Here is an 18,206-nt window from a genome sequence, read left to right as displayed (position 1 = left end):
GGTCAGTACTGAGGGAGTGCTGCACTGTCAGAGGGTCAGTACTGAGGGAGTGCTGCACTATCAGATGGTCAGTACTCGGGGAGTGCTACACTGTCAGAGGGTCAGTACTGAGGGAATGCCGCACTGTCAGAGGGTCAGTACTGAGGGAGTGCTGCACTGTCAGAGGGTCAGTACTGTGGGAGTGCCGCACAGTCAGAGGGTCAGTACTGTGGGAGTGCTGCACTGTCAGTGGGTCAGTACTGAGGGAGCGTTGCACTGTCAGAGGGTCAGTACTGAGGGAGTGCTGCACTGACAGAGGGTCAGTACTGAGGGAGTTCCGCACTGTCAGAGGGTCAGTTCTGAGGGAGCGCTGCACTGTCAGAGGGTCAGTACTGAGGGAGTGCTGCACTGTCAGAGTGTCAGTACTGCGGGAGTGCCGTACTGTCAGAGGGTCAGTACTGAGAGAGTGCCGCACTGTCAGAGGTTCAGTACTGAGGGAGTGCTGCACTGTCAGATGGGCAGGACTGAGGGAGTGCTGCGCTGTCAGAGGGTCAGTACTGAGGGAGTGCCGCACTGTCAGAGGGTCAGTACTGAGGGAGTGCTGCACTATCAGATGGGCAGTACTGTGGAAGTGCTGCACAGTCAGAGGGTCACTACTGAGGGAGCTCCGCACTGTCAGAGGGTCAGTACTGAGTGAGTGTCGCACTGTCAGAGGGTCAGTACTGAGGGAGTGCAGCACTGTCAGAGGGTCAGTACTGAGGGAGTGCCGCACAATCAGACGGTCAGTACTGAGGGAGCGCCGCACTGTCAGAGGGTCAGTACTGAGGGAGTGCAGCACTGTCTGAGGGTCAGTACTAAGGGAGGGCTGCACTGTCAGTGGGTCAGTACTGAGGGAGTGCCGCACTGTCAGAGGGTCAGTACTGAGGGAGTGCTGCACTGTCAGATGGTCAGTACTGAGAGAGTGATGCACTGTCAGAGGGTAAGCACTGAGGGAGGGCTGCACTGTCAGAGGGTCAGTACTGAGGGAGTGCTGCACCGTCAGAGGGTCAGTACTGAGGGAGTGCTGCAGTGTCAGAGGGTCGAGTTCTGAGGAGTGCGGCACTGTCAGAGGTTCAGTACTGAGGGAGTGCCGCACTGTCAGAGGGTCAGTACTAAGGGAGTGCTGCACTGTCAGATGGTCAGTACTGAGGGAGTGCCGCACTGTCAGAGGGTCAGTACTGAGGGAGAGCCGCACTGTCAGAGGGTCAGGACTGAGGGAGTGCTGCACTGTCAGAGGGTCAGTACTGAGGGAGTGCCGCACTGTCAGAGGGTCAGTACTGAGGGTGTGCTGCACTGTCAGAGGGTCAGTACTGAGGGAGTGCTGCACTGTCAGAGGGTCAGTACTGAGGGAGTGCTGCACTGTCAGAGGGTCAGTACTGAGGGAGTGCTGCACTGTCAGAGGGTCAGTACTGAGGGAGTGCCGCACTGTCAGAGGGTCAGTACTGAGGGAGTGCCGCACTGTCAGAGGGTCAGTACTGAGGGAGTGCTGCACTGTCAGAGGGTCAGTACTGAGGGAGTGCGGCACTGTCAGAGGGTCAGTACTGAGGGAGTGCTGCATTGTCAGAGGGTCAGTACTGAGGGAGTGCTGCACTGTCAGAGGGTCAGTACTGAGGGAGTGCTGCACTGTCAGAGGGTCAGTACGGAGGGAGTGCCGCACTGTCAGAGGGTCAGTACTGAGGGAGTGCCTCACTGTCAGAGGGTCAGGACTGAGGGAGTGCCGCACTGTCAGAGGGTCAGTACTAAGGGAGTGCTGCACTGTCAGATGGTCAGTACTGAGGGAGTGCCGCACTGTCAGAGGGTCAGTACTGAGGGAGAGCCTCACTGTCAGAGGGTCAGTACTGAGGGAGTGCTGCACTGTCAGAGGGTCAGTACTGAGGGAGTGCCGCACTGTCAGAGGGTCAGTACTGAGGGAGTGCTGCACTGTCAGAGGGTCAGTACTGAGGGAGTGCCGCACAATCAGAGGGTCAGTACTGAGGGAGTGCGGCACTGTCAGAGGGTCAGTACTGAGGGAGTGCTGCATTGTCAGAGGGTCAGTACTGAGGGAGTGCTGCACTGTCAGAGGGTCAGTACTAAGGGAGTGCTGCACTGTCAGAGGGTCAGTACTGAGGGAGTGCCGCACTGTCAGAGGGTCAGTACTGAGGGAGCGTTGCACTGTCAGAGGGTCAGTACTGAGGGAGCGCCGCACTGTCAGAGGATCAGTACTGAGGGAGTGCCGCACAGTCAGGGGGTCAGTACCGAGGGAGTGCTGCACTGTCAGTGGGTCAGTACTGAGGGATCGCTGCACTGTCAGAGGGTCAGTACTGAGGGAGTGCCGCACTGTCAGAGGGTCAGTACTGAGGGAGTGCTGCACTGTCAGAGTCAGTACTAAGGGAGGGCTGCAGATTCAGAGGGTCAGTACTGAGGGAGTGCTGCACTGTCAGTGGGTCAGTACTGAGCGATCGCTGCACTGTCAGAGGGTCAGTACTGAGGGAGTGCTGCACTGTCAGAGGGTCAGTACTGAGGGAGTGCCGCACTGTCAGAGGGTCAGTACTGAGGGAGTGCTGCACTGTCAGAGGGTCAGTACTGAGGGAGAGCTGCACTATCAGATGGTCAGTACTAAGGGAGTGCTACACTGTCAAAGGATCAGTACTGAGGGAGTGCCGCACTGTCAAAGGGTCAGTACTGAGGGAGTGCCGCACTGTCAGAGAGCCAGTACTGAGGGAGTGCCGCACTGTCAGAGGGTCAGTACTGAGGGAGTGCTGCACTGTCAGAGGGTCAGTACTGAGGGAGTGCCGCACTGTCAGAGGGTCAGTCCTGAGGGCGTGCTGCACTGTCAGAGGGTCAGTACTGAGGGAGTGCTGCACTGTCAGAGGGTCAGTACTGAGGGAGTGCTGCACTGTCAGAGGGTCAGTACTGAGGGAGTGCTGCACTGTCAGAGGGTCAGTACTGAGGGAGAGCTGCACTGTCAGAGGGTCAGTACTGAGGGAGTGCTGCACTGTCAGAGGGTCAGTCCTGAGGGGGTGCTGCACTGTCAGAGGCTCAGTACTGAGGGAGTGCCGCACTGTCAGAGGGTCAGTACTGAGGGAGCGCTGCACTGTCAGAGGGTCAGGACTGAGGGAGTGCTGCATTGTCAGAGGGTCAGTACTGAGGAAGTGCCGTACTGTCAGAGGGTCAGTACTGAGGGAGTGCTGCACTGTCAGAGGGTCAGTACTGAGGGAGAGCCGCACTGTCAGAGGGTCAGGACTGAGGGAGTGCTGCACTGTCAGAGGGTCAGCACTGAGGGAGTGCCGCACTGTCAGAGGGCCAGTACTGAGGGAGTGCTGCACTGTCAGATGGTCAGTACTGAGGGAGTGCCGCACTGTCAGAGGGTCAGTACTGAGGGAGTGCTGCACTGTCAGAGGGTCAGTACTGAGGGAGTGCTGCACTGTCAGAGGGTCAGTACTGAGGGAGTGCCGCACTGTCAGAGGGTCAGGACTGAGGGAGTGCCGCACTGTCAGAGGGTCAGTACTGAGGGAGTGCCACACTGCCAGAGGGTCAGTACTGAGGGAGTGCTACACTGTCAGAGGGTCAGTACTGAGGGAGTGCGGCACTGTCAGAGGGTCAGTACTGGGGGAGTGCTGCACTGTTAGAGGGTCAGTACTGAGGGAGTGCTGCACTGTTAGAGGGTCATTACTGAGGGAGTGCTGCACTGTCAGAGGGTCAGTACTGAGGGAGTGCCTCACTGTCAGAGGGTCAGTACTGAGGGAGTGCCTCACTGTCAGAGGGTCAGTACTGAGGGAGTGCTGCACTGTCAGAGGGTCAGTACTGAGGGAGTGCCTCACTGTCAGAGGGTCAGTACTGAGGGAGTGCCTCACTGTCAGAGGGTCAGTACTGAGGGAGTGCTGCACTGTCAGAGGGTCAGTACTGAGGGAGTGCCTCACTGTCAGAGGGTCAGTACTGAGGGAGTGCCGCACTGTCAGAGGGTCAGTACTGAGGGAGTGCTGCACTGTTAGAGGGTCAGTACTGAGGGAGTGCCGCACAATCAGAGGGTCAGTACTAAGGGAGTGCTGCGCTGTTAGAGGGTCAGTACTGAGGGAGTGCCGCACAATCAGAGGGTCAGTACTGGGGGAGTGCTGCACTGTTAGAGGGCTCAGTACCGAGGGAGTGCTGCACTGTCAGAGGGTCAGTACTGAGGGAGTGCTGCACTGTCAGAGGGTCAGTACTGAGGGAGTGCCGCACTGTCAGAGGGTTAGTACTGAGGGAGCGTTGCACTGTCAGAGGGTCAGTACTGAGGGAGCGCCGCACTGTCAGAGGATCAGTACCGAGGGAGTGCCGCACAGTCAGGGGGTCAGTACCGAGGGAGTGCTGCACTGTCAGTGGGTCAGTACTGAGTGATCGCTGCACTGTCAGAGGGTCAGTACTGAGGGAGTGCCGCACTGTCAGAGGGTCAGTACTGAGGGAGTGCTGCACTGTCAGAGTCAGTACTAAGGGAGGGCTGCACAGTCAGGGGGTCAGTACTGAGGGAGTGCTGCACTGTCAGTGGGTCAGTACTGAGCGATCGCTGCACTGTCAGAGGGTCAGTACTGAGGGAGTGCTGCAATGTCAGAGGGTCAGTACTGAGGGAGTGCCGCACTGTCAGAGGGTCAGTACTGAGGGAGTGCTGCACTGTCAGAGGGTCAGTACTGAGGGAGAACTGCACTATCAGATGGTCAGTACTAAGGGAGTGCTACACTGTCAAAGGATCAGTACTGAGGGAGTGCCGCACTGTCAGAGGGTCAGTACTGAGGGAGTGCCGCACTGTCAGAGAGCCAGTACTGAGGGAGTGCCGCACTGTCAGAGGGTCAGTACTGAGGGAGTGCTGCACTGTCAGAGGGTCAGTACTGAGGGAGTGCCGCACTGTCAGAGGGTCAGTCCTGAGGGCGTGCTGCACTGTCAGAGGGTCAGTACTGAGGGAGTGCTGCACTGTCAGAGGGTCAGTACTGAGGGAGTGCTGCACTGTCAGAGGGTCAGTACTGAGGGAGTGCTGCACTGTCAGAGGGTCAGTACTGAGGGAGAGCTGTACTGTCAGAGGGTCAGTACTGAGGGAGTGCTGCACTGTCAGAGGGTCAGTACTGAGGGGGTGCTGCACTGTCAGAGGGTCAGTACTGAGGGAGTGCCGCACTGTCAGAGGGTCAGTACTGAGGGAGCGCTGCACTGTCAGAGGGTCAGGACTGAGGGAGTGCTGCATTGTCAGAGGGTCAGTACTGAGGAAGTGCCGTACTGTCAGAGGGTCAGTACTGAGGGAGTGCCGCACTGTCAGAGGGTCAGTACTGGTGGAGTGCTGCACTGTCAGAGGGTCAGTACTGAGGGAGTGCCGCACTGTCAGAGGGTCAGTACTGAGGGAGTGCCGCACTGTCAGAGGGTCAGTACTGAGGAAGTGCCGTACTGTCAGAGGGTCAGTACTGAGGGAGTGCCGCACTGTCAGAGGGTCAGTACTGTGGGAGTGCCGCACTGTCAGAGGGTCAGTACTGAGGGAGTGCTGCACTGTCAGAGGGTCAGTACTGAGGAAGTGCTGCACTGTCAGAGGGTCAGTACTGAGGGAGTGCTGCACTGTCAGAGGGTCAGTACTGAGGGAGTGCCGCACTGTCAGAGGGTCAGTACTGAGCGAGTGCCGCACTGTCAGAGGGTCAGTACTGAGGGAGTGCCGCACTGTCAGAGGGTCAGTACTGAGGGGGTGCTGCACTGTCAGAGGGTCAGTACTGAGGGGGTGCTGCACTGTCAGAGGGTCAGTACTGAGGGAGTGCTGCACTGTCAGAGGGTCAGTACTGAGGGGGTGCTGCACTGTCAGAGGGTCAGTACTGAGGGGGTGCTGCACTGTCAGAGGGTCAGTACTGAGCGGGTGCCGCACTGTCAGAGGGTCAGTACTGAGGGAGTGCCGCACTGTCAGAGGGTCAGTACTGAGGGAGTGCTGCACTGTCAGAGGGTCAGTACTGAGGGAGTGCCGCTCTGTCAGAGGGTCATTACTGGGGGAGTGCCGCACTTTCCCTCTGATTGCTCCCCTTCCACAAACATTCACTCCCCCCCCACCGACACTCACTGTCAGCCGTGTGTCCCATCTACAAGATGCACTGCAGCAACTCACCGAGGTTCCTCAGGCAGCACCTTCCAAACGCCCGACCTCCATCGAGAAGGAAAAGAGCAGCAGATACCCGGGAACCCCCCCCCCACCTGGAGGCTCCCCTCCAAGTCACTCACCTCCCTTTGGGTTGGGCAATAAATACTTGCATCGATCGTGTGGGGAAATATCTTACCATTTTACTCAGGGCCAGTGAACGCAGAGCCTTGCGAGCGTAGACAGCGATTACAACAGAGATGACCAGGTCCAGGAGAATCAATATCAGTACGATAAGAGGCAGGATCATGTCAAACAACATAAACTGTGTACAAAAGAACAGTAGGTTACACTCGGGATCAATGCCCGCTCTATCTCACATTCTCCCAGTCTCTCTATCCCTCTCCCGCTCTATCTCACATTCTCCCAGTCTCTCTATCCCTCTCCCGCTCGATCTCACATTCTCCCAGTCTCTCTATCCCTCTCCCGCTCTATCTCACATTCTCCCAGTCTCTCTTTCCCTCTCCCGCTCTATCTCACATTCTCCCGATCTCTCTATCCCTCTCCCGCTCTATCTCACATTCTCCCGAACTCTCTATCCCTCTCCCGCTCTCTCTCACAATCTCCCAGTCTCTCTATCCCTCTCCCGCTCTATCTCACATTCTCCCGCTCTCTCTATCCCTCTCCCGCTCTATCTCACATTCTCCCAGTCTCTCTATCCCTCTCCCACTCTATCTCACATTCTCCCAGTCTCTCTATCCCTCTCCCACTCTATCTCACATTCTCCCAGTCTCTCTATCCCTCTCCAGCTCTATCTAACATTCTCCCAGTCTCTCTATCCCTCTCCCGCTCTATCTCACATTCTCCCAGTCTCTCTATCCCTCTCCCGCTCTATCTCACAATCTCCCAGTCGCCCTATCCCTCTCCCGCTCTATCTCACATTCTCCCAGTCTCTCTATCCCTCTCTCGCTCTATCTCCCATTCTCCCAGTCTCTCTATCCCTCTCCCGCTCTATCTCACATTCTCCCGATCTCTCTATCCCTCACCCGCTCTATCTCACATTCTCCCAGTCTCTCTATCCCTCTCCGGCTCTATCTCAAATTCTCCCAATCTCTCTGTCCCTCTCTATCTCACATTCTCCCAGTCGTTCTATCCCTCTCCCGCTCTATCTCACATTCTCCTGATCTCTCTATCCCTCTCCCTCTCTATCTCACATTCTCCCAGTCTCTCTATCCCTCTCCCGCTCTATCTCACAATCTCCCAGTCTCCCTATCCGTCTCCCACTCTACCTCCCATTCTCCCAATCTCTCTATCCCTCTCCCGCTCTATCTCACATTCTCCCAGTCTCTCTATCCCTCTCCCGCTCTATCTCACATTCTCCCAGTCTCTCTATCCCTCTCCCGCTCTATCTCACATTCTCCCAATCTCTCTATCCCCCTCCATCTCTATCTCACATTCTCCCAGTCTCTCTATCCCCTCTCCCGCTCTATATCACATTCTCCCAGTCTCTCTATTCCTCTCCTGCTCTATCTCACATTCTCCCGATCTCTCTATTCCTCTCCCGCTCTATATCACATTCTCCCAGTCTCTCTATCCCTCTCCCGCTCTATCTCACATTCTCCCAGTCTCTCTGACCCTCTCTCACTCTAACTCACATTCTCCCAGTCTCTCTATCCCTCTCCCACTCTACCTCCCATTCTCCCAGTCTCTCTATCCCTCTCCCGCTCTATCTCACATTCTCACTATCTCTCTATCCCTCTCCCACTCTATCTCACTTTCTTCCGATCTCTCTATCCCCCTCCCACTCAATCTGACATTCTCCCAATCTCTCTATCCCTCTCCCTGCTCTATCTCACATTCCCCCGATCTCTCTATCCCTCTCCCGCTCTATCTCACATTCTCCCAGTCTCTCTATCCCTCTCCCACTCTATCTCACATTCTCCCAGTCTCTCTATCCCTCTCTCACTCTAACACATTCTCCCAGTCTCTCTATCCCTCTCCCGCTCTGTCTCACATTCTCCCGATCTCTCTATCCCTCTCCCGCTCTATCTCACATTCTCCCGATCTCTCTATCCCTCTCCCGCTCTATCTCACATTCTCCCAATCTCTCTATCCCTCACCCGCTCTATCTCACATTCTCCCAATCTCTCTGTCCGTCTCCCTCTCTATCTCACATTCTCCCAGTCTCTCTATCCCCTCTCACGCTCTATCTCACATTCTCCCAATCTCTCTGTCCGTCTCCCACTCTATCTCACATTCTCCCGATCTCTCTATCCCTCACCCGCTCTATCTCACATTCTCCCAATCTCTCTATCCCTCTCCGGCTCTATCTCACATTCTCCCAATCTCTCTGTCCCTCTCCCGCTCTATCGCACATTCTCCCAATCTCTCTGTCCGTCTCCCTCTCTATCTCACATTCTCCCAATCTCTCTATCCCTCTCACGCTCTGTCTCACATTCTTCCGATCTCTCTGCCCCTCTCCCTCTCTATCTCACATTCTCCCAGTCTATCTATCCCTCTCCCGCTCTAGCTCACAATCTCCCAGTCTCCCTATCCCTCTCCCACTCTATCTCACATTCTCCCAGTCTCTCTATCCCGCTCCCACTCTACCTCCCATTCTCCCAGTCTCTCTATCCCTCTCCCGCTCTATCTCACATTCTCCCGATCTCTCTATCCCTCTCCCGCTCTATCTCACATTCTCTCGATCTCTCTATCCCTCTCCCGCTCTATCTCACATTCTCTCGATCTCTCTATCCCTCTCCCGCTCTATCTCACATTCTCCCGATCTCTCTATCCCTCTCCCGCTCTATCTCACATTCTCCTGATCTCTCTATCCCTCTCCCGCTCTATCTCACAATGTCCCAGTCTCCCTATCCCTCTCCCACTCTATCACACATTCTCCCAGTCTCTCTATCCCTCTCCCGCTCTATCTCACATTCTCCCAGTCTCGCTAACCCTCTCTCACTCTAACTCACATTCTCCCAGTCTCTCTATCCCTCTCCCGCTCTGTCTCACATTCTCCGGATCTCTCTATCCCTCTCCCGCTCTATCTCACATTCTCCCAGTCTCTCTATCCCTCACCCGCTCTATCTCACATTCTCCCAATCTCTCTATCCCTCTCCCGCTCTATCTCACATTCTCCCGATCTCTCTATCCCTCTCCCTCTCTATCTCACATTCTCCCAATTCCTCTCCCGCTCTATCTCACAATCTACCAGTCTCCCTATCCCTCTCCCACTCTATCTCACATTCTCCCAGTCTCTCTATCCCTCTCCCACTCTACCTCCCAGTCTCTCTATCCCTCTCCCGCTCTATCTCACATTCTCCCGATCTCTCTATCCCTCTCCCGCTCTATCTCACATTCTCTCGATCTCTCTATCCCTCTCCCACTCAATCTGTCATTCTCCCAATCTCTCTATCCCTCTCCCGCTCTATCTCACATTCTCCCGATCTCTCTATCCCTCTCCCGCTCTATCTCACATTCTCCCGATCTCTCTATCCCTCTCCTGCTCTATCTCACATTCTCCCAATCTCTCTATCCCTCTCACGCTCTATCTCACAATCTCCCAGTCTCCCTACCCCTCTCCCACTCTATCTCACATTCTCCCAGTCTCTCTATCCCCTCTCCCGCTCTATCTCACATTCTCCCAGTCTCTCTATCCCTCTCTCACTCTAACACATTCTCCCAGTCTCTCTATCCCTCTCCCGCTCTGTCTCACATTCTCCCGATCTCTCTATCCCTCTCCCGCTCTATCTCACATTCTCCCGATCTCTCTATCCCTCTCCCGCTCTATCTCACATTCTCCCAATCTCTCTATCCCTCTCCCGCTCTATCTCACATTCTCCCGATCTCTCTATCCCTCTCCCGCTCTATCTCACAATGTCCCAGTCTCCCTATCCCTCTCCCACTCTATCTCACATTCTCCCAGCCTCTCTATCCCTCTCCCACTCTATCTCACATTCTCCCAGTCTCTCTATCCCTCTCCCACTCTATCTCACATTCTCCCAGTTTCTCTATCCCTCTCCCACTCTATCTCACATTCTCCCAATCTCTCTATACCCCTCCCGCTCTATCTCACATTCTCCCAGTCTCTCTATCCCTCTCCATCTCTCGAACATAGAACATAGAACAATACAGCGCAGTACAGGCCCTTCGGCCCACGATGTTGCACCGAAACAAAAGCCATCTAACCTACACTATGCCATTATCATCCATATGTTTATCCAATAAAATAGAACATAGAACATCTCTATCTCACATTCTCCCAATCTCTCTATCCTGGGGCTGTTTAGCACAGGGCTATATCGCTGGCTTTGCAAGCAGACCAAGGCAGGCTAACAGCACGGTTCAATTCCTGTACCAGCCTCCCCAAACAGACGCCGGAATGTGGTGACTAGCGGCTTTTCACACTAACTTCATTTGAAGCCTACTTGTGGCAATAGGCGATTTTCATTTTTCATCCCTCTCTGTCCCTCATTTTCCCAGTCTGTCTATCTCCCTCTATCCCACCATCTCCCTGTCTCTGTATCCCTCTCCCGCCCTATCCCACATTTCCTGAGCGTCTTTCTTACTCTCCAATGCTCTCTACGATTGCCCTGCGCTCCCTGTGTTGTATCGACCCCCCCAACATTTGAATCCTTCCCCCAGCATTTCCCTTGCCCACTCTCTGTGTTGCCCCCGAAGGAGTGGGCGATTTGGGTTTGAAGAGTTTTGTGTACCTCACATTCATTGAGCTTACATCCTGCTAGCTGTCCTGCCGACCCCATGAAGTTGAGTGAGTTAATACCGCAGACGATTGCACTGATGATATTCAGCGTCACACAGGCTCGGATCTACAGCAGTGGGAGCAAAGAGGAAATTTCAAACTCGAGCTACCTCCGGAAGGCCGGCGCAGCTCGGGCATGCGTCTGCTTGCTTGTGTCTTCAGGGGATCCTTTCTATTCATTCGCCAACATCCATTGTCCATCCTTCAAGTCAACTGGGAGCTCAGTCATATCAGAGGGCATTTAAAAGTCAGCCACTTTGCTGTGGGTCTGGAGTGACGTGTAGGCCAGGCCGGGTAAGGACGGCAGATTTCCTTCCCTAAAGGACATTAGTGGAACCAGATGGGTTTTTACAACAATCGATAGAGGGTTAGCATTGTTGTTCTTCCCTCACCACCTGCTGGAGCCCCAGTCGAGCAGCTATGTCCTTTCGGACCCCGGCCTGCTCGGTCTGTGGGGTTACTACCGAGACACTCTTGGTGATGGACACTGAGTTCCCCCACCCAGAGTACATTCTGTGCCCTCGTCACCCTCAGCGCTTCCTCCAAGTGGTGTTCAACATGGAGGAGGACTGACTCACCAGCTGGCGGTGTCCGGTACGTGGTAACCAGCAGGAGGTTTCCTTGCCCGTGTTTCACCTTCATGGGGTCCAGAGTCGATGTTGAGGACTCCCCGGGCGACTTCCTCCCGACGGTATCGCCACCTCTGCTGGGTCTGTCCCGCCGGTGAGACAGGACGTACCCAGGAACGGTGAGGGTGGTGCCTGGGACATGGTCTGTGAGGTATGATTCTGCGAGTGTGACGATGTCAGGCGGTTGCTTGAGCAGTCTGAGACACAGCTCTCCCAACTTTGGCACAAGCCCCCAGATGTGAGTGAGGAGGACTTTGCAGGGTCGGCAGGGCTGGGTATGCCATTGTCTGGGGCCCGGGCCAATGCCGGATGGTCCATCGGGATTCATTCCGTTTTTGTTTCCCTTGTCGCAGCTGATTGCAACTGAGTGGCCATTTCAGAGGGTCCCTGAAGGCCCAGAGGGTCTCTGAAGTGGCATATAAGACTTAACCACTTTGCTGTGGGTCTGGAGTCACCTGGAGGCCAGACCGGGTAAGGACGGCAGATTTCCTTCCCTAAAGGACATCAGTGAACCAGATGGGTTTTTATGACAATCGACAGTGGTTTCATTGCATTTTTAGTTCCAGATGTTTGATTCAGTCCCAAGAAGACCACCCAGGATCTCTGGATTATTAGTCCAGCGACAGTACAATTGCGCCGCCTCCTCCCCCACAGGGGGAATTGGGAATGCTGTTTCGTATTGAGCGTATGAGGAGCTGGGCTTCAAGTAAAGAGGAAGGCATCAAAGGGCGGCACTGTCGTCAGAACTGCTGCCTCACAGCGTCAGGGACCCAGGTTCAATTCCGGCCTCGGGTGGCTGTGCGGAGTCTGCACGTTCTCCCCGTGTGTGCGTGGGTTTCCTTCGGGTGCTCCCGTTTCCTCCCACAGTCCAAAGATGTGCAGGTTAGGTGGATTGGCCATGCTAAATTGTCCCTTAGTGTCCAAAGATGTACAGGTTTGGTGGATTGGCCGTGTTAAATTGCCCCTTAGTGTCCAAAGATGTGCAGGTTAGGTGGATTGGCCGTGTTAAATTGTCCCTTAGTGTCCAAAGATGTACAGGTTGGGTGGATTGGCCGTGTTAAATTGTCCCTTAGTGTCCAAAGATGTGCAGGTTAGGTGGATTGGCCGTGTTAAATTGTCCCTTAGTGTCCAAAGATGTGCAGGTTAGGTGGATTGGCCGTGTTAAATTGCCCCTTAGTGTCCAAAGATGTGCAGGTTAGGTGGATTGGCCGTGTTAAATTGTCCCTTAGTGTCCAAAGATGTACAGGTTGGGTGGATTGGCCGTGTTAAATTGTCCCTTAGTGTCCAAAGATGTGCAGGTTGGGTGGATTGACCGTGTTAAATTGTCCCTTAGTGTCCAAAGATGGGCAGGTTAGGTGCATTGGCCGTGTTAAATTGTCCCTTAGTGTCCAAAGATGTACAGGTTGGGTGGATTGGCCGTGTTATATTGTCCCTTAGTGTCCAAAGATGTACAGGTTAGGTGCATTGGCCGTGTTAAATTGTCCCTTAGTATCTAAAGATGTGCAGGTTGGGTGGATTGGCCGTGTTAAATTGTCCCTTAATGTCCAAAGATGTGCAGGTTGGGTGGATTGGCCGTGTTAAATTGCCCTTAAGTGTCCAAAGACGTACAAGTTGGGTGGATTGGCCGTGTTAAATTGTCCCTTAGTGATCAAAGATGTGCATGTTGGGTGGATTGGCCGTGTTAAATTGTCCCTTAGTGTCCAAAGATGGGCAGGTTAGGTGCATTGGCCGTGTTAAATTGTCCCTTAGTGTCCAAAGATGTACAGGTTGGGTGGATTGGCCGTGTTATATTATCCCTTAGTGTCCAAAGATGTACAGGTTGGGTGGATTGGCCGTGTTATATTATCCCTTAGTGACCAAAGATGTACAGGTAAGGTGGATTGGCCGTGTTAAATTGTCCCTTAGTGTCCAAAGATGTGCAGGTTGGGTGGATTGGCCGTGCTAAATTGCCCTTAAGTGTCCAAAGACGTACAAGTTGGGTGGATTGGCCATATTAAATTGTCCCTTAGTGACCAAAGATGTGCAGGTTGGGTGCATTGGCCGTGTTAAATTGTCCCTTAGTGTCTAAAGATGTGCAGGTTGGGTGGATTGGCCGTGCTAAATTGCCCTTAAGTGTCCAAAGACGTACAAGTTGGGTGGATTAGCCATATTAAATTGTCCCTTAGTGACCAAAGATGTGCAGGTTGGGTGCATTGGCCGTGTTAAATTGTCCCTTAGTGTCTAAAGATGTGCAGGTTGGGTGGATTGGCCGTGTTAAATTGTCCCTTAATGTCCAAAGATGTGCAGGTTGGGTGGATTGGCCGTGTTAAATTGCCCTTAAGTGTCCAAAGACGTACAAGTTGGGTGGATTGGCCATGTTAAATTGTCCCTTAGTGACCAAAGATGTACAGGTTGGGTGGATTGGCCGTGTGAAATTGTCCCTTAGTGACCAAAGATGTGCAGGTTGGGTGGATTGGCCGTGTTAAATTGCCCCTTAGTGTCCAAAGATGTGCAGGTTGGGTGGATTGGCCGTGTTAAATTGTCCCTTAGTGTCCAAAGATGTGCAGGTTGGGTGCATTGGCCGTGTTAAATTGTCCCTTAGTGTCCAAAGATGTGCAGGTTGGGTGGATTGGCCATGATAAATGGTCCCTTAGTGTCCAAAAAGGATAGGTGGGGTTGCTGGGTTACGGGGATAGGGGGGAGGTGTTGACCTTGGGTGGGGTGCTCTTTCCAAGGGCCGGTGCAGACTCGATGGGCCGAACGGCCTCCTTCTGCACACTGTAAATTCTATGAATACTGAGCCATGTGGTGTAGGATATGCCGTACCGGCCTCCCCGAACAGGCGCCGGAATGTGGTGACTAGGGGCTTTTCACAGTCACTTCATTGAAGCCCACTTGTGACAATAAGCGATTATGATTATTATTATTAGGACAACTAAAATGAGAGAAGTGAAAGCTCAGAGGCTTGGGCCGGAGAAGTGGGCTCGCGTTGATGGAACGCTACTGCCAGTATTGGGAAAAGTGTGGCGTTGGATCGTTGGAAAGGTTTACGCCGGAACTGTGCTGGGACCAAAGTTCTAGTGAGCTGAGTAACGCAGGAAATAGAGCGGCTTTAAACTAAATGGGGGCAAGGGATGGAATTTGGGATGGTGTGGCACACCAAAGAATAGAGACCTTGCAAGAGAGAAAGGCATTAACATACGAAATAATAGACAGAACGTGACAGGACGTGACAGAGAGAATAAATCTTATCAGCAGATAAGGCTAGCCGTTACTGTAATGATATGTATAGTGCGGGGAGTGTAAAAGGTCAACAAGCAGATGTTCATGTATCTCAACACTAGATGGCACCACAGAGTAGTTATATAAATATACTGATTAGCCAGGAGCGGGTCCAGCGGAGATTCACACGGATGATCCCAGGAATGGTCGACCTAACACACGATGAACGTCTGAGGATCCTGGGATTATGTTCATTGGAGTTTAGGAGGTTGAGGGGAGATCTAATAGAAACTTACAAGATAATGAATGGCTTAGATAGGGTGGATGTAGGGAAGTTGTTTCCATTAGCAGGAGAGACTAGATCCCGGGGGCACAGCCTTAGAATAAAAGGGGGTCACTTTAGAACAGAGATGAGGAGAAATTTCTTCAGCCAGAGAGTGGTGGGTCTGTGGAATTCATTGCCACAGGGGGCGGTGGAGGCCGGGACATTGAGTGTCTTTAAGACAGAAGTTGATAAATTCTTGATTTCTCGAGGAATTAAGGGCTATGGAGAGAGAGCGGGTAAATGGAGTTGAAATCAGCCATGATTGAATGGTGGAGTGGACTCGATGGGCCGAATGGCCTTACTTCCGCTCCTGTGTCTTATGGTCTGATGGAGACAGAGACAGGAGGTGGAAAGAGTGTGAGAGAGAGATGTGGGGACCTACTGCCTCCTCTGAAAATAACGTCCATTAACCGGTTAATTTGCTTACCATGTTGATAGTGGGCTTTTCCTCCGCGACGATGGACAACACGCCCGCTATGATACACTGCAGGTATACGGAAACACAAAGAGAGACTGTGACAAGTCAGGCGCTAATGTACAAAATGCACTGCCGTCACTCAGCAAGGCTTCTTCGACAGTACCTTCACCCGTTACCCCAACGCCCTAGACAAGGGCGACAGACAACGGGGGTACAGTGTCACCTGAAAGAGCCCCACCAAACCACGCACGCCGTCCCTGTCTTGGAATCAGAGAATGGTGAGAGTACAGCAATGGCTGTACTGCCCCTTGTATCTGCAGTGATAGCATGGTTGTGTTGTAATTCACCATCTCACCACTAGGAGTCTCACCAGTATATAAGCGAATGTTGGAGTCAGCTGACCTCAGACTGGCTGAAGGAAGCTGGAGAGAGCGGTTGCGTGTGCTTGATCATGCTGTCATTCATCTGTTGTTTTTGTATATAGTTAACCCACAGTTAATGTTAATAAATCATTTTTTGGCTTCAGCTACAAGTGTTCTTGTAATAAATCAGGCCATCTGACAAGAACATTACAGTGTGTCTGCCACATACCTCATCGCCCTGAAACTATTTTCACCTCACACAATGATCCAACAGGTTTTGGAAAGCGCTGATCGAACCGACCTCCTCCACACTCTCTGTGTCTGATCCTCATTTTTGGTTGCTTCTTCTAATCAGTCACCTTGAATCGGTGTCCCTCAGGCCTTCGGCCCTTCCAGCCCCCTCACGGCCTTGAGGACCCTCTATCGAATTTCCTCTCAACCTTCTCCTCTCCGAGCAGGACAGTCCCAGTTTTTCTAATCTACAGCCTGGAGTTTATCCGCTGGAGTTTATCACAGGCAACGGGCCACTTGATTAAGATGCTGAGGGGTGCTGACAGGGTGGATGTGGAGAGGATGTTTCCTCCTGCGGTTCAACCTGTTTGACCGCGTTCTGAACCTTGGCCTTCGAGTCCTGGTGGGGGAACCCCCAGCTCCGAGCGTTCTGGTTCAGAGGCCGGGACGCTGCCCAGAGCGCCACGAGGCCGCCATTGTAGATTTGAGAAGTGGGGACCGTCAGAGTGGGTAAATCTTGGGACAGTGTTCCACAATTCAGGAATTGTGAGTGGAAACGCCTCAGTGAGAGGAGGTACGGTGACCACAGCGGTGATGCGACTGGGCTGATGACCCAACTCGGGGCCCTGACGATAAGAGGTTCAAATCCCACCCCGACTGCTGGTGGGATTCAAATCCGATCAATAAAATCTGGAATTGAGGCGCCAGGCCGGAATTCCCCCTGAAAGACGCTCATGAATAATTTTGATTCAGGCGCAGTGGGACCTCCTGCGGAGTACCCAAATCTAAATCTGCCTGAGGCCTCAGAGTGACCCTGAAGAGGTTAGCTGTAGTCAACACCAAGTTCCAATCCATCTACACGTTTGCTGACGATACGACCATAGCGGGCCGGATCTCGAATAACGACGAGTCCGAATACAGGCGGGAGATAGGGAACCTAGTGGAGTGGGGTAGCGACAACAATCTCTCCCTCAATGCCAGCAAAACTAAAGAGCTGGTCATTGACTTCAGGAAGCAAAGTACTGTACACACTCCCGTCAGCATCAATGGGGCCGAGGTGGAGATGATTAGCAGCTTCAAATTCCTAGGGGCGCACATCTCCAAAAATCTGTCCTGGTCCACCCACGTCGACGCTACCACCAAGAAAGCACAACAGCGCCTATACTTCCTCAGGAAACTAAGGAAATTCGGCATGTCCACATTGACTCTGACCAACCTTTACAGATGCACCATAGAAAGCATCCTATCGGGCTGCATCACAGCCTGGTATGGCAACTGCTCGGCCCAGGACCGTAAGAAACTTCAGAGAGTCGTGAACACCGCCCAGTCCATCACACGAACCTGCCTCCCGTCCATTGACTCCGTCTACACCTCCCGCTGCCTGGGGAAAGCGGGCAGCATAATCAAAGACCCCTCCCCACCCGGCTTACTCACTCTTCCAACTTCTTCCATCGGGCAGGAGATACAGAAGTCTGAGAACACGCACGAACAGACTCAAAAACAGCTTTGTCCCCACTGTCACCAGACTCCTAAATGACCCTCTTATGGACTGACCTCATTAACACTACACCCTGGATGCTTCATCCGATGCCGGTGTTTATGTAGTTACATTGTGTACCTTGTGTTGCCCTATTATGTATTTTCTTTTCTTCCCTTTTCTTCCCATGTACTTAATGATCTGTTGAGCTGCTCGCAGAAAAATACTTTTCACTGTACCTCGGTACACGTGACAATAAACAAATCCAATCCAATCCAAATGGTTCCGTCGTGGTTGGCACAACACAGACCTCAATCAGGCCTGTCAGCATTGAGATCTAGGCCAGAATCATCCAGTTCCCACCCACGGAATACAGCTGCAAAAACTCCTGATCCTCACGAGTCCTGACAGGGTGGATGTGGAGAGGATGTTTCCTCGTGTGGGAGAATCTAGACCGAAGGGGGGGGGGGTCACTGTTTAACAATAAGGGGTCTCCCATTTCAAACGGAGATGGGGAGGAATGTTCTCTCTCGGAGGCTGGGGAGTCTCCGCAATTCTCTTCCTCAAAAGGCAGCGGCAGCAGAATCTGGGAATGTTTTTAAGGCCGAGGGGGAGAGATTCCTGATTACCGGGGGGGTGAAAGGTCATCGGGGGGTCAGCAGGAATGTGGGGTCGAGGTCTGTGGTGATACACCACTGTACTTCCCTAGCATTGTACATAGTTATATAATA

General features: G+C 53.1%; 1 protein-coding gene across 5 annotated transcripts in view; it reads right to left on the bottom strand.

Moving 5' to 3' along the window:
* Positions 1–18,206, bottom strand: part of LOC140410122 (uncharacterized) — a 129,310-nt gene that overhangs the window by 35,655 nt on the left and 75,449 nt on the right. For 2 of the 5 annotated variants that reach the window (XM_072498072.1, XM_072498074.1), the window contains exons 9-11: positions 15,415–15,471; positions 10,786–10,899; positions 6,267–6,392 (exon numbers count right to left, since the gene is read on the bottom strand). In XM_072498072.1, the coding sequence (XP_072354173.1) occupies positions 6,267–6,392; positions 10,786–10,899; positions 15,415–15,471 (297 nt within the window). The remainder of the gene's footprint in view (positions 1–6,266; positions 6,393–10,785; positions 10,900–15,414; positions 15,472–18,206) is intronic. The other 3 variants (XR_011940504.1, XM_072498073.1, XM_072498075.1) reach the window with 3 other exon arrangements.

Source organism: Scyliorhinus torazame, chromosome 4 (assembly GCF_047496885.1).
Source record: "Scyliorhinus torazame isolate Kashiwa2021f chromosome 4, sScyTor2.1, whole genome shotgun sequence".
NCBI classification, from domain to species: domain Eukaryota; kingdom Metazoa; phylum Chordata; class Chondrichthyes; order Carcharhiniformes; family Scyliorhinidae; genus Scyliorhinus; species Scyliorhinus torazame.
Note: the sequence above shows the minus strand (reverse complement) of the source record. Positions and strands in the feature narration are given on the sequence as shown.